Source organism: Molothrus ater, chromosome 2, assembly GCF_012460135.2.
Source record: "Molothrus ater isolate BHLD 08-10-18 breed brown headed cowbird chromosome 2, BPBGC_Mater_1.1, whole genome shotgun sequence".
Lineage (NCBI taxonomy): Eukaryota > Metazoa > Chordata > Aves > Passeriformes > Icteridae > Molothrus > Molothrus ater.
Window position 1 is genome coordinate 35,582,782 of NC_050479.2, and position 16,603 is coordinate 35,599,384.

Below are 16,603 nucleotides of genomic sequence, written 5' to 3' on the forward strand. Positions count from 1 at the left end.
TAACTATATGGAAAACACATATCAGTAAGAATTGCTGTGGTTTAACATTTCAGAGTAGCTAGGTACTGTGAGGGGATAATATGTAAGAAAATAAAAATAGTACAGAAGGTAATCTCACCCCTGAGGAGTTGCAAGTGTACTAATTACAAAGATTAGGAACAGGCCTGGCCTTAACAGGCCACAGCTGTGTCAAATAAAAAGATGAGTGCTAGAAAAGAGTGGGTTAGCTGGTTGAGGGGAGAATTGGAGTTTGTTGGTTGTGCTGTGAAGAAGGAGTCAGTGCTGTGAGGAGCTGCACATGAGAAATCACTGAGAGGGTATAGGAGCTTTGCAATAAGATGACAACAAGGTACTTTGCTATTGCTCTTGAGATGCTAACTTTAGCTATCTAATTTTTAAAACACCCTTGTCAGTTCACTTTTCCCTGGGAAATCTTACATGACAGACAAATCAATGTATAGGTGATGAGGCAAAAAATTGCTATAATTAATATGTGCTTATTTCTCAGAGGCTAATGCATTTTGGCATATTACCAAATAAAGTGTGCAATTTTATCTTTCATTGTCAATCCTTTCATTTTTGTGCAAAAATTTAATTTTCATTAAAAATGTAAGGCCTGAACAGGAATACCCTCTTGGACTCAGTCCTGTTCTCTCAACAAGCATATTTCCTATATAGACAATTGGAGCGGTGTGGCCGGTGGAAAGCACGCCCAGGCTAGAATGACCAGCCCGCCTCCAGCCGAAGGGGCGCTTCCCCCACATGAAGCCGGGTATTGCGCCTAAGGCACTAAACTGCCTTCCGGACACTGGCCGCTGAAACTCCGAGCCGCAAGATGAAGAGGCGTCTCTCAGTATGATTGGGTTAATTAGGTCCCAAGGGACCAAACACTCCCAATGGAACCAGGGGATGAGGGCCGGGAGCAGAGAGCTGAGAGCCCCGAGGTGAGGAAAACCTCGGGTTTTAAAGGAGATGGGAGGAGTGAGGGATAACAAATCAGGAGACGGAAGGGAAGGATACATTGGGGATTGACATAACAGTAAAACGAATCATGTACAACTAAGGGACGGGCCCCGGCCCCTGAGCCAATCACCCGACACCCTGGCCAGAAGCTTCTGGAAAAGGAGGCAGGGGTGCCGAGTGACAGGCAGGCAATCAGGGGTGGAGAACAAAAAGATACATGTGGTGACCATAGAAACTTGGGAGGGGTTTGGGGATTGACAGATAACTGGGATGGGGCAGGACCTTTTAACATGAACAAAGGGGGGTGAACAGAACAAACGGAAAACGAACCACAACAGACAATTACTATTGAAAATTTGCTTTTTTATCTGTCATAATTTGCTTGAATTGTAAGTCAGTAAGAAAATAAATTTTTATTCATTTAGTTGGCATTTCATCCTGAATTATTCACTTGAGAGATTATACAGATGACCCCTATTTTTCTTAAACCACAGCCTTACTTAATTTCCATGGATAAAAGATTGAAAAAAACCTAAGTGATTACTAATGTCCCTTTTAGTTATCCCAGTATAATTTAATCTTTAATCTCTTTATGTCTGTAGTCATGTGAATGTGAAAAACTATCAATTTCTTTTAAGCTAGACGTACTTTGACTTTGGTATTAGACTATGTTTTGTTATTTTCATTACACCAACAGAATGGGAACATCCCACAGCATGGCTGCAGCCATGGCTTCCATATATTATTGTAAGGAGAGAGCTGTTGTGGGACTGGAGTCAGAGTCTTGTGATGCTCTTCCACAGCTCTTCTCATTCTCCTCACCACAGTGTCAAACAAGGGCTCAGTGTCGGCTGAAAGAGGATTTGCCTCAGACGGGTCTTGTGAGAGGTTGAACAGCAGTGGAGGGTCATGATGGGTTACACCATCCCCGAAACACTGACAAATTCCTCTTCTGAAACAGGCCCCAGAGGCTTCTGGCTGAAATACTGGAGTAGCATAATGAGCTTTCCATATGGTGCCACCTGTCACAGGAGAAGCACATTTGAAGAGCTTAATGTCATTAGGAGCTGGGGGTGGTCCCTGAAAGGCTGGTTCATGTTTAAGTGATCTGATTTGTTGTTCCAAGGGGAAGCTTTGTCATGGTTGTTGCATACAGGGGAAAGGTGTTGTGGAAGCTGGCAGGGATTCAAGTGCTTTTTGTGGTTCATGGGTACACCTGGGCTCTGGGTACTGTGTGCAGTATTTGGATTTTCAATCCCAATATTTTCAGTATTTCAGATGGAGTCTGCCACTTTCTTGTTCCCCTTTAAAACTTTTCATGCCTCTTGGAGGTGGGAAAATGGAGAATGTAGTCCCCAGTTTCTGGGTGTATATATTGATAAGTGTTTCTTCTTCTGGCTCTGTACATCTGAGTGAAGAAGTACATTTAGGCAGAAACTGACCACAATTTATTTCTCTCCTCATGATCCAACACACTTCCAAAAAGGGTGGTAAGTCTGAGCCTTTAAAAGAGTAACAACTGGAGTTTTGTAGTTAATATGAAGAAGTTTGTAGTTTTTAACTTAATATGAAGAAGGCGAATAGCTCACAGCTTTAGAACTTGTACTTCATCAAGCTCTTCTACTGACCATAGGATAAGCACTGCTTTGTAACTTGTGGTGAAAGTGGTAAATTACTAGGACTACAGCTGAATGTAGTCCTAGTACATTACTAGGACTTACATTACATTGCATCAGGATATTTTACTTCTCCCTCCCTTCTCCTTTTTCTCCTATTCCTTACCTCACATTTAGAAAACACTACACTGAACTCAGAGGCAAGGATGTGCCCAGCAAGAAGACAGCAATTAGACACTATGAAAAAAGAGACAAGAAGAAAGGGGACATTCACCACTTGGAGTCACTTCTGTGCTCAAAGCATTAAAGAGCTGACAACTGCATTGTCCCTACATGGAATATTCTTCTTGGTTCAACAGAGTCAACTGAACTTTTCTTCCTTTCTTCTCATGTGTCCAGAGCTGTTCTTTATATCTGGAGCCTGCAGCTTTATTCCTCAGTCTCTCTCTTGTCACTACCCTAGAACAATATCTTGTGAATAAATAGAATTTTAAAACTTCTTAAAAAGTGAAGGGGAACAAATAAGACATATTAAGGTTTAGGTAATATTTTAGATTAAAATATCCAGTTGCTGGCTAGCTGGCTGGCACTGTATATTTCTTTATTTTCACCACAGAGTTTCCACATTCTGCTTCTGCACTTTTATGGAGGGATGCTGTCTCAATGGTTCTGAAATGTTTATGTGTAAGAAAATGAAGATAAATTTTAGATATCTCCATTTCTGAAATTGTGAAAGGATTAAAAATGTTTTCTGAAAGAAAAAGGGTTAGAATGTGGTGGTGATATTGCTAAAGTTGTGGGTTCAGTCCCCACATGGGTAATTTCTTTAAGAGTTGGAGTTGATGATCCTTATGGGTCCTTTCCAGCTCAGACGATCATGGATCTGGAAATAAGGATGAAATCTTTCAAGCTTCTGACAGCTTATGAGGGCAGACAGATTCTCCTTAGGTCTGTCTGAGTATTTGCTTTGCTGCTGGCTGGATGTCCACTGCATCCTCAAGCTTATTATTCCTGTCTTGTTACCACAATAATGTTTGTTTTGTGACAGAAGTGCAAGCATCCTCTGTGATATCAAGGTGCCCAGAACATGGGATTTGCTTCTTATGTCTGTTGGTCAGGCAGCATAGATATTTCTAACAAGGAGTTAAACAAGCACTCCCTAGGACATGCATTTTTTCTGAGTATCTAGCTCTTGTTGGAATGCTTTTACGATATTACTAAAATAACCTTTTTTATGTGAGATGGACACATGGACTTACCTAGATGTACATAGAAATTAGTGATCAGTGTTCAGAAAAACTGAACTAAGTAGTCCTTCTTTTCCATAAATTATGAATTCTTTATAATCTATACACTGTATGGCAATTTGGAGTAGTGAGTGTAGAGTGTCTGGAGACAACTGATCTGATTCTGCTAAATTTTAACATTCAGTTTTCACAGCTGCAAATAATTACTGGAGTTGCAGAGTGGGAGACAGACAAGTCCTTGTTAGTTCACTTATAAGGATAGAGAGAGGCTGATTCTAATTAACCTGCATTGGTGAGCTGAGTAGATAGCTGGGTTACAGAAGGATAAAAGAAAAGAAAAAAGATCGTAGAAATCAGTGCTGATAAAAACAGTAGAGGTTGCACCCATCTCCAAGAGGCAAAGAGGGATATACAATTTGCTACTGAAGTAGCTCTGACAGAATCTGAAGGGTGCATGTGCATGTTAGGGCAGTGTGTTAATTTAATATATCCAAGGGAAAGGAAACCTGCTGCTTCAATCCAAACATGTCTCAAACCCATCTCGTAACAATCAATCAGTTTAATGAGCAGAAAGAAATGGACTGTCACTAATAAGACTTATGGTGCAGAAGTAAAAGAAAGGACTCTTTAACATAGAAACAAAGGATTCTTCTGGCTTCAGGGAAGGCCTTAAAGGATAGGTCCTGCCTGGATGACATCAAGACACAATGGCTTGATATCTAGGTATCAAAGCTGCTCAAGAGACAGATGTTAATAAATAAGTAGTGATAATAAATGATGATAATAAATAAGTAATGTGAGTGTGACATACTTGTAAATGAACTAAAACAGTCTGGTCTCTCAGCCCAATCAGAAGAAACTGCAGTTGCAGCAAAAACCAAAAATTTTTGCCCTGGCTGAAAGCTGAGCTGCATATTTGATTAGCTGGTGTTTTATATGCAGAACATGGTATTGTTTTTAGGCCCCTTGCCATAAACAGTTCAATGGGAGAAATTGTGGAAAGGCATGCATAAGAAATCTAAATGTGCACATGGCTTCATAGGAACACGAAATGCCACAAAATCCACCTTGCATCTGCATGTTATATGCATAGCTACTTAAGTAGAACTTATATCATTTAGAAGAACAGGCAATGTAATTTAGGCAAGGAAAGCATCAGGATAACCTGAAAAGCAATTCTTCAAACGCCCCATTTGATTGGAGTATGAATTTAGCCTCTCCTAAGGAAGTGTGGCATGACTCTTCTGGCAGGAATATTATCCAGGAATTGGGGCAGTCTGACAGATTTCTCTACCCAGAAAAATTCTGTGCTCACAAAAAATGGTGTGCATTACAGAGAAACAAAGAGAGATCTCTAAGAATAATAAGAGATTTGTGAAGCTCTACTTCTTAGGAAGCAAACCCCTTCATCTCAGGCGAGGCAGGATAAGTGTCCTAGGGTGACGTTATGATGCTTGTATCCCCATTCACGTGTTCTGTTAATGTTGGATATTATATTCTCTACCTTTAAGACCGGCTCTGAAGAGGGAAAGTTTTGTTTTGGTTTTCTTATCAGCCTGGCGGGACACAGAGACTGCAGCTTTTGCTTTTGCTGCTTTTGCTTTTTGCTTTGCTCTCTCGCTCTTGCTTGCTTCGCTTCTGCTTGCTTTTGCTCATTAGCTAGTTTAGCTAAACTGTCCAATTTCTTCCTGGACTGTTTCTCCTTTCCTTTTTCTGAACATTTTGAACCTGCTCCGGACTGGGACCTGGGAAACACCAAGATCCTGCACCTTGTGGCTGCAGCAGCAGCCCCAGCGCCGGAGGGACTGAGAACAGAGTGACCACCCCCAAGAGAGACTTTCTGAATTTGTCATCTCTTTCAAAGCAGTGTCATCCGGTATTGTTCATTCTGTGTGCTGGGGGTGCTGTGCCTGTTAAATAAACAGGTTCTTTCCACTCCTCTCCGAGGAATCCTTCCCGAACCGGTTGGGGGGAGGGACCGTGGGGGAGGAGCCCTAATTTGGAAATTCTCCTCCAAATTTGCCCTAAACCACTACAATAAGGAACAATGAGGCCTTGCAGAAGGACTGAGAGGTGGAGACAATGAACAAAGTCCATACATATATATGTGTATATACATGTATATGTACATGTTTACATTATATTCTATTGGAAGCTAGAGGCTGTTACATCACTTCTGGCCTGCAAGAGGGGGATATTGTCACAGACATATTTCATGAAAAATCCTTTTAACAGGATTTTTCTCCTGAGAAGCTGAGAGGCCTCAGAAACAAAATGTAAACAATGGTTATCTGCTGCTGTGGAATGCAACAGGTGCATCTTGATTGGTCTCATGTGGTTGCTTTTTAATTAATGGCCAATCACAGTCCAGCTGTCTCAGACTCTCGGTCAGTCTCAAGATTTTATTATCATTCCATTCCTTGCTAGGCTTCTGAAATATTTTCTATTCTTTAGTGTAGTTTTAGTAAATACTTTTCTTTTAATATAATATATATCATAAAATAATAAATCAGCCTTCTAAAACATGGAGTCAAGATCCTCATCTCTTCCCTCATCCTGGGACCCTTGGGAACACCACCACAGGTTGTTTATACTCACTGTCCTTCTGGTGCCAGCGCACTGCATGCAGGAACACCCCGCAGTAGTGGAACAGGAACTCGTGCCTGGAGTGCTGCTCTGTCCCCCGCAGCAGGGGCAGCAAGGTGTGCCCATCCATGACCCTGATGGAGAGCACCAGACAGGTTCAGAATTTTAAGTCTGCAGCTGAAGCATGAACAGTATTCCCTCTCTGTGTGCAGCATTAAGATTTCAAGTGTCATCACTAAACCAAGGTACTGTTCAGCTAATGAGCCCTGAGATTTTTAATTGGATGAATGTGTGGAGACCAGTAATTAGCAGTTACTAGAAGTTTTTGCATTTACAGTTGGTTCACACATCCTGCCTAGGAGATCAGACACCATTATTGTAGTTTTCCTGGAAGTGATAACAATAGTGAAGGCATGGTTCACAGGTTTTAATTTTCCCACCTGAAATAGAAAGTGCTGACAGCTCTGTGAGCTCCAGGCTTTGTAAAAATAATTTTAAAAAAAGAAGCCACTTACTGAACTGCTAGCAATTCAGTTACAATCTGGGTTGTAACTGGGTTTAGTTACAATCTACCAGTACTTCTGTGCTTTTTGCTGAAATGGCTTAGCCACCCACACTTTCACATGCCCTTTAGAGAAGTCTGTTATTTTTCAGTCACCCTCGTGTCCCAAATCAACCAAGTTGCTTTTCAGTGATAGCAGAACTGAGTTATCTAAATGACCCTTGATAAAACATATGGCTTTTTTTCTTTGCCTTTTTCACATAAGCAGACAAGATGGGGAAAGCTGTGCAGAAAAGAAACAAAACTAGAGAATTGCCTGGTTCAGCAACAAAGAGAATTTAACGTGTGGCTGTTAGGATGCATGACACAGTCAGCTTCAGTCTGAATAAAGAAAGAGAAGCAATATGATTTATGAAGCCACCTCTGTACCTGTCCTGAGGCACTGCCCCTCCAGCCAGTTGAACTACTGTAGGATAAATGTCCATAAGGCTCGTGGGTTCATCGATAACTGCCCCCGCAGGCAACACTCCTGGCCATCTAATTATACCTGGAACACGGATTCCTCCTTCCCAGCCTCCCATTCCTTTTCCACCTGTTATAGAAGGGGGAGAAGTATCAAAAAGATAAAAGAATAGAAGATAACAGATGTTTATTGTGCATGTATAGGAAAACGTTTTAAAACTTTTAGGGTATTTCATGCACCTTTAATGAAAACACACTAAATCCTGGAAGAGAGTAGACTGTCATTCAGCAGTGGCTCTTCTCATTATTTGTATGCGTGTCTTATTTATCTGCTGGTTTTTAATATGCAGTTCCCAATAGCAAGAGTGAGTTTTACAGATATTTATTAACTAAACTGTATTTTTAAATTTTGTCAGTTTGTCTCACTGGAATATCCCCTGTTTTGCTGTATGTGGACATAAATAGTAATGTCTTTCTATTATTGATATCTAAATTGACATTGTATTCCCCTCTTGCCTTCTCTCTAAGCAGGCATGACTTCATCATTGTCCTCTCATCCTGAACTCCCCAGTCACATTTCCTCTCTGGACTCTCTTGTTACTAATATACTTATATTCAGCTAGTGGAATTTAATTCCTTAGATTAGTTTGTAAGCTATTTGAGTTAGCCTCTTTTGCATCTGTTACTGGCATGGAATCGTCATATCAAGAACTAAAGGCTAATTTTACATTTAGGACTGTGTGTGGGTGGATCCCAGCTGTATCAAATATTGCTTGTATGGCTCATTAAGTAACTCAGCACTAGACAATGTGCATTGTGATGCTGAGCAAGGTCAACATGCATATGACTATGGCTCTTCTTCTGTAGGGAAACTTGTGATGGAGGCAGCTTTCAGTCTTCATTATAACGTAAGTGCCAAGCTGCCCAAGATGTCACGGTGGCTTTTCAAGGTTTAATAATCTGGAGGAAGCACATACAAGAGATACCATAGAGCTTTTGTCACTGTGTTGCAAGACAGTCATAGAGAGTCTAGAAGAAACTTATATAGAATGGGTGAGAAACTGGAGAGCAATAGTAAGAAAATAGGCATCATGATATCTTGATAATCAGTCAAGAGTAACCTTTTGAAATTCAACACAGGTAAATGCAAGGTCCTGTGTCTTGGGAAAAATAACCCCATGCCCCATTACAGGGCTGACCTGCTGGAAAGCAGCTCTGCAGAGAAGGATCTGGGTGTCCTGGTGAAGAGCAAGTGCTCCCTGAGCCAGCAGTGTGCCCCTGGGGCCAAGAAGAGCAAGGGTGTCCTGGTGTGCACTAGGAAGAGCATTGCCAGCAGACTGAGGGAAGTGGTCCTGCCCCTCTACTCAGCCCCAGCCCTATTAATAGCAGATGTCATTCTTTTTTTCAGCCCTACAATCCTAGATTATAATCACATCATATAGTTTATTAAATGTATTCTGTTTGGGTATATTTTTTCTATCACTCTTTTTTTAAGAGGAAGTCTTATGCATGTACAGACTACTACAATTTTACCTTTATATATCCCATTCCATCCACCCAACTGAGAATTTCCTCTATAAGCCTCTAAGAATCCTCCATGATCAGATGCAAAATAAATGAATGTGGTATTCTTCAAGTCCTCTTTGTCAATAACAGCCAGAAGCCTGCCTATAAACAAAGCAAAACATCAGCAGATGCAGTCAGATTTTTTAGGTCTTGACTCCACATTCAGTGAAGACTGAGTCTTTCCATTTGGCAATAAGAGCCCAAGAGAAAGCTGATGAATGTTTATAACATTTGTGTCTGGTGTCTATAAAAACAGAAAAATAAAAAAAAATAAAAGGAAAATAAATTAGTGATACTTTTATTCAAACTACTCAAAATACTCTGTCAGCTTTGTTCTGTAGATTCTGCATCAAGAATTTTCTTCACTATGTAGCCTCAAACATCTTGAAAAGCTTAAATAATAGCACTGCTCTGATTACTAACCATAGAAAACTGCTGTGTCTCACCAGGGACTTAACAAGGACTCCGAGACCAGGCTGAATACGATCAACCAAAATAATTTCCTGATGTCCACAATAAAAACTTCATAGACTGTAATCCAAACCTAACTTCATAGGGAATGTTTTCTGTACTGATCCCATCAAATGTTTATATAGAATGTGATTTATCATCCATTAATTGTCTTCATCATCTTCTGCATCAAATATATTTGCCAAGGACAGCTTCCATACCTGCAGAAGCAGCAGCAAAAGCTGAACTGCACAAGAAAAAAGCACAAGCAAGTGATCACCACTTTTGCTCAGTTTCCTTTCCTTTCCTTTCCTTTCCTTTCCTTTCCTTTCCTTTCCTTTCCTTTCCTTTCCTTTCCTTTCCTTTCCTTTCCTTTCCTTTCCTTTCCTTTCCTTTCCTTTCCTTTCCTTTCCTTTCCTTTCCTTTCCTAAACTAGTTACTGACCTCACCAAACACAAAAAAATCTTTAGATTGAATCTAGGCATATTGGTTCTGAATTAGACCCCAAATCAAGAGCTATCCAACTCTTTGTCCTCATTAGCTGCAAGCCTGTTTCAACTACATGTTCTTTATATCTTGACTTCTGCTATCGATCTCTGCTTACAGAGCCTATGTTTGGAGGTGGCTGGTGCTAAAAGATGGAAGAGGAGCATGGCTGAGTCTTCTGGTTCAGCTGGGTCTTGCAGAAGTTTTCAGCCTGTCCATTGAAAGCAATCAGGTTCCTCTCAAATTACGAATTTGCAGACATGGTTATTGGGGGAAAAAGGGTTCAGGGACTGAATTGTGGCCTTGGCAGTAGGCAATTACTTTGTTAGTAGAGCCTTCATTTTTGACAAAGTAGAAACAGTAGCTATCTCTCTCTCATTGAAAAGAAAAACTAAGTAAATGTTAGGTTTTTAAACCAAATTAACTAATCAGAAATTTAACCTGATTGGTACACAAGAGCCTAGACTACCAGCAAAGTGAGTCATCACCGACTTCACACAATTTATTAAGTGAAACTCCATATCTTTCTGACTTTTGGCTAGGAGAGAGTTCTGATTTTTTTTTTTTTTTAATAAAAACGCATTAGCACACAAAACAACCATGACATAATGTAATATTCAGCAGCAACTCTTTACATCTTCTAAGACCAGAGCTGGAGAATTATACTGCATTTTGATTAACAACGTGATCAGGAACACATTTGGTTATTTGACTGCATTTAACACTTCAGAGTAGAAACATGTAATTTTAAAAAAAGATAATGAACTAATGCTTACAAGGAAAGTTTAAGCTTTCATTTTAAGAAAATAAGAAAGATGTATTGTATGGTTGTGGTATGACAATCTCTGAAATCAACTAGGTAACCAAGGTGAGTTCACTGATTTTTACATATGCCAAAAGGGAGTTTGGTGATCACCCCCTTAATGCCTTTTCCACATCCAAGTGAATGAAGAATTTTCTTCAAGGCCAGTACTTACCCACCATCCAGTCCATCTCCTCTACATTATCTCCATACAGGCCATGCCTGCTTCTTCCCTGAAACTTCTCTGTGGTAACGAGAGGGGTGTGAACATGTAAAAGGGAAACAAAGAGAAGAAATGGTCTATGCTTGTTTCTGAAATAAAAGAAAACAACAGTCATTTCTCTTCAAACTGTCACTCAACCCAAAATATAACAGTGTATTGCAGTTACTCCCTCAATTTATATTACATTGTTGAGATCTAAACAATTTTTATTTTGACATCTTTTTGGCTTTGAGGTTTTGGGAAGCAGAGGGGATTAAAACATACCCCTCAAAAATGTTTTTTCTATGTTAAGATCAAAACAGTAATGGGGCATTTTTTTTTTCCAGTTCCAAGTTAGACATGCAAAATATTAAATAAGCTACTAGAAGAGGGCATAGCCAAATGACTGACACATTCTTAGAAGCAATGAGACCAGGACTCACTTGCCTAAACTTAACAATGGATGTGCATCATGAGCACCTGAGGTGTCCTCATGGAAGAGGCAGATATCACCCACAGTGAAACTGTATTGCTTCAACATCAAGCCAGGTGGGGTATCCTAGGAACCTGAGATTACCTATGCTCAAAGTTTTAGAGGAAAAATTTATATTTCCTCACATTTCCATTAAAAAACAAACACACTACCCCTAAATCCTGGCAGAAACATGGATATGCCCAGATTTAAGACACAAATACTTTTAAAGACTTAGCAGTTTTTTCAATTCCAATTGAGGTTACTGATAATAAATGAAGGACACCTTTGGGAAAAAAAATAAACAAAAACCACAAGACTAAACAAACTCACTATCACTCTCCTGTTTGTAAAACATTAACTTCATATGACACTTTGTATGACATTTATCACTCTAAGATAATTTTTCTGTTCCACCTGGCAGAAGGCACAGTATTTGGCCAGGACCCTTTGTGTTGTTTGTCCCCCCCCCCAGTCTGCTCCTCACCTCTGCTGATTACCTTTCAATGAATGTAATTGCCTCCTTCAGCATATTAGAAGTAGTTTTTTGCAGGTTCATTGGTTGTTCAGTGATATCATGGTTTCTCATCAGGATGCAGTTCCAGTACTTGGTGAAACCATAGCTGGAGAACCAGGAGATGAAATGAAGGAGACCACAGATGGCCAGGCAGATGATTATTTTCCATTTTACTGGGAATAAATTGGCAAGTTTTCCAATCACAAGAGTAAATACTGCAAGGATGATCATTTCAGTGTAAAACCAATATGTATCTTGCAAAGACTTGGCCAGTTCAGGGTCATCTGTGCCTTGACATTCATTGAGAAGGGTAAAAGGCATGCCATAAAAATAGTCAAAACCATGATTTAAAGGATGGTGGCAGTGATCATGGCGGGTTTTGCAGTTCACTCCCATATGCCACTTCCCTAGAAATAAAAAGCAAAGATCTTAAATCCTGTTATTCTCTGTAAAGGTGAAGCCAAGGGAGGAGCTGGTGTGGGATGGGGACAGACTCAGGGAGCAGTAGTGCAGTGACAGACATTGATGAGGTCCCCTCTCAGCCATCTCTTCTCAAATCTGAACAGCCCATCTCCCTCAGCCTTTCCTCATAAGAGAGATACTTCAGTCCCCTAATTATCTTCATTACTGATGAGTAAGTTAAACAATACTGGGCTCAGTGCTCAGGGACACCACTGGTGACAACTTTTCCCTGTGTCACTGATTACAACACTCTGGGATCAGCTGTTCAGCCAGCTCTCAACCCATTTCCCTGTCCACTCATCCAGTACACACTTTCAGAGTTTGCCTATGTTGTGAGAGACAATTTAAAAAATCTTGCTGAAGTCAGTGTCATTAAGATCACTGTGCTGAAATTGATAAAATTAAGACCACTGTGGTGTCTTGGTGCCAACTGGCAGATGACATTTTTCTGCTCTAATACATCAGTAAATATCTCTGCTGGTTCATCCTAAAGCAATCTGTACTGGGCAAACAAGATTCTTTCCTTTGAATTTACTTCCCTTTGCAGTGTGTATTTATGTATTACATACACCTCATTTTGGATTTACCAGATATGCTGTACTCACATTGGACTTGTGGACAGTGTTTTTAAATCCCTGCTGATTTTGAAAGTTCTGCATACAAGAAAATCTAGTTTAACTGATCCTGGAATTTTTGACCAAAAATGTATTTACAGAAGTAACCTAATTAGAATAACAAAAAATGAAAAGGCAACAACTTTGTTTCATACCTACAATTGCTGTAGAATAACCTTGCTGGTAGAGTATTCTGGCAAAAGTAGTTTCATTTGGTGGGAGCCCCCCTGAACCACCATTCCAGAAGAGAACCTGCTGCTGAGTGCTGGATGCCATGCCTAGAGAGGAATAACAGTCTTTAGAATGAAACAAGCCAGACTTCAGATTTCCAGCTATCTCAGATTGTGCTTTCTAATGAATGGGACTCAGTTGCCTAAGCCTAGTGCCTTTTAATAAGCTATTTCCTATGTACTAGGATATTCTGCCTGACCTTCAAAATGATCTCTTTTCCAAGTTCCATGTCATCACATGCTAGTCCAATGCAGATGCCTCAGCTATGCCGGAGCGTCTACAAATGACAGGAAGACACCTACATTTGGATATTAGGCACCCTCTTACAATCAAAGTTCTATCAAAATATGATGTTAACAAAAACAACAAAAAAAGCAAATAAGTTTTATCCAGAACAAAAGGCTTACAGGGCTAGGGGAACACACTCCTGAAATGTACAGTTCATGATTACATTTCTCTTTCAGCAAGTCAGACTCACATCAGAAGCTACACTGATTATTACTGCCATACGCAGTGCCTGAAGTCTTCTGTCATAAATTAACGTGGCTGAAGTAAATCTGTTTTAAGACACTATTGCTGAGAACTGTTCTACAGCCTGACACATTTCACTGGGAAAATGTTTGCCAGGATATTAAAAATATTACATTTAATATAATCCTAGTGCCACTGAACATATAACATCACACAATTTTCTTCTTTCTTTTTCTGTCCCTGGGTGCTATACAGTGTTTGGATTTTTGCCCATTTCTGTGTTGCCATTTAGCCACACATAATGTGTTTTCTATGGGGATTTTCCCATAGAAATCAATCATTAGTCATCTCTAACTTTTACCCATTTTACTGAGACTCCAAATCCCAAGATTAATGGTTCTTTAACATGGTTTGTTTAAGGGGGATTTTTAATATCAACACTGACTAGACTAACTGCAGCAAACCATTGGAGAGAGGCCCAACCTGATCTGATGGGGTATCTGCCAGTCAGGAAAGCAGCTCTGCTTGGAGTACAGACAGCTGCTGCAGCAATGGGCTGAGTGAGTCTCACTCCATCCTTTGCCAGGCCATCAATGTTAGGGGTCCTAAAGAGAAAGATCCCATATTTTTATTACACAGAAATTCATGGCATACCACTCATCCTGATTTTGTTGAGCATATTACCATCAAATTTACAAAAATCTCAGCTAGAAAGGTTCTGTGTTTTATATATATTTTTGAGATACCTTGACTCCTTAGAAATGAGGTTTCCATGGGTTTATGTGCTTTTATTAATAACTAAAAAAAAACAAGTTGTGGGGGGAGAAACAAAGTATCTCAGGTATGTCCCACACCAAAATCCCATGCAGCAGAGGGAACAAGAGTCTGTTCACAACACAACATCCAAGAAAATAATAGGCTAGAACAAGGACACATGATTCTCTCAATAAATCTATATACAGATTGATAACTGCACTAGGGATAAATATATTGCATAGACTGACCTGTCATTTCATAATAAGTCTACTAGAGTTGTTAACTGATAATAAATTCTCATTCCTTCATATTTCAACTCTGGAATTATGGGAATTTATGTATTATGCTCATGCCTGACAAGTACTGTGCACAGATACATTTGCAAAGTTCTAAGCCTCAGAAAGTTTCTCAAGCATCCCTGTAATAATTATGACTCCATAATTATGACTAGGAATTACTGTAGAGCATGCATTTTGAACATAGTTTGAAAAGAAGTGTATCTAGATAAATGAATAAATTAATTATGAATTTTAATGCTAAGTATCATCAGTAGGTTTTTTTCCAATGAAGTTCACCAGGAAGGGAGAATTTATTTCATACCTTATTGTATCATTGCCATAGCAACCCACATCTCCAATACCAAGGTCATCTGCCAGTATCAGTAAAAAGTTAGGTTTTGAAGGATTTGATACACAGGTTCTTGGAAACAGGCATAAAATTAGCCAAATGTTTAAGTATCTCCTAAAAGCAAAAGTAAAGAGGTAACATAACAAAAAAAGCAGTTGTAAGGTTTACAACAGACTTTAAACTACTGTTCTTAAAGTTTTATGGGGACTCAGTATAGGTGCAAACAGCAATCAAAGAGTGCCAGCAGATGGAGCTCCTGAATATGCACAGAAGTCCTTGAGTTTTATAATATTAGTATAATTTTCTGGGGTTATTGGTCTTATTACTATTATAATTTCACACAGGAATTTTGTGTCTGAATTTCTTTATTGACATTTGCACTGATCTCTGCAGAAGTTCCCAGCAGAATGACTGGTTGGATAATTACAAGAGTCCTGAGGCACCCCTGTATGGAGCTGTAGGATGCTCCTGTTAAGACTCCTGGAATGAGTGGGACAGGAGCACAAAGGTGATTGGACTGGTCATTATGGCAATGCCTTGATTGTGGCATTTACTGCATCCCCTGCTACCACACAGTGTCTGGAAAGTGTCCTTAAGCCTCGGGACCACCTGCAAAATCAAGGTGCAGCAACAGGCTTTAACTTGATTTTCTTCCTGGGAGACCCTAAGAATATCTCTGCACATTTTAGTTGCTCAAAGTGTTTGCCATTGGAAGCTTACAGATGCTCACCTGAAGTAAAATACATGTGCTAGAACACATCTTCTGACTGCTAGTTCATCAGCAGATACCACATTAGTTCTTTGGCAGATACTACATTAGTCATTAATAGATACTACAATATGATCAATTATAGTGAGTGTACTATACCATACACTATATAGTCCTAAACCTCCTTATAAAAATAGGCTAATAGGTTTTGGAATACCAATAGAGCCAAACCTGTATTAGCTGCTATTGGGGTGGTGGTAGCAGGGAAAATGCAAGATTATCTGCTTATATTTTCTTGAGCATAACACCTAAAATCCAGGGAAGGGCCTCAGTGAATGTCTTTCTTACCGTTGTTTTTCCCAGTAAACTTCATGGTTTTCCATTTTATGAAACAAGTACATAGTCAGTCATACAAATTCTGATGGAAAAGGAAAAGAAAGAAATCCAAACTCAGAAGTTCTTTTGATTTTGCATGCAAAGTCTGGTCTGTTTACAGCTGCTGCTAACTCGAGGGGAACTTGTGAGAATTTGGAAAGAAGGCAAAATGTTAATGGCTTTTAAAAAGTGCTAGAGGTGCCTATTACTCAGTACATGCACAGAACTGTTGGTGTTCACTGAAAGGAATGTTTTCACCATTTTATAAATGAGACAAAACTATTATCTTACTTTTTACTTGACCTCAGATGAACTTTAGGAAAAGAATCTAACCTTTACTGTGAGCTTATAGACTAAAAAATATATATCAAATAAAAGCCATCCTGGAAACTAATGTTGTCACTGTCATTCTTAGGAAAGGGGCTGTATTGTTCTTTGGTTTAGATGCCATCTAGTACATTCAAGACAGGGTTTCTATCTGAATTGT

At 39.6% G+C, this 16,603-nt stretch overlaps 1 protein-coding gene across 1 annotated transcript; it reads right to left on the reverse strand.

Annotated features, from left to right (window-relative positions):
* Positions 1 to 1,311: 1,311 nt before the first annotated feature.
* Positions 1,312 to 16,132, reverse strand: LOC118701030 (arylsulfatase D-like). Its single transcript, XM_036405947.2, has 10 exons — positions 16,090 to 16,132; positions 15,006 to 15,146; positions 14,133 to 14,254; positions 13,103 to 13,225; positions 11,855 to 12,278; positions 10,856 to 10,992; positions 8,910 to 9,044; positions 7,344 to 7,506; positions 6,425 to 6,546; positions 1,312 to 1,985 (listed from the first exon to the last, which is right to left on the reverse strand). Exons 1-10 carry the CDS (start codon positions 16,122 to 16,124, stop codon positions 1,630 to 1,632), a joined length of 1,758 nt encoding a protein of 585 aa, XP_036261840.1. The 5' UTR covers positions 16,125 to 16,132; the 3' UTR covers positions 1,312 to 1,629.
* Between the last annotated feature and the right edge of the window lie 471 nt (positions 16,133 to 16,603).

Bases quoted from the DNA above. Each gene is read 5' to 3' on its own strand.
- LOC118701030 (XM_036405947.2), bottom strand. From the start codon at position 16,124: ATGGAAAACCATGAAGTTTACTGGGAAAAACAACG. The intron at 14,255-15,005 runs GTATGAAATAAA...CTTTCTCTTTAG, and splicing joins TATGGCAATGATACAATAAG to GACCCCTAACATTGATGGCC. The intron at 12,279-13,102 runs GTATGAAACAAA...TTTTATTTCTAG, and splicing joins TTATTCTACAGCAATTGTAG to GGAAGTGGCATATGGGAGTG.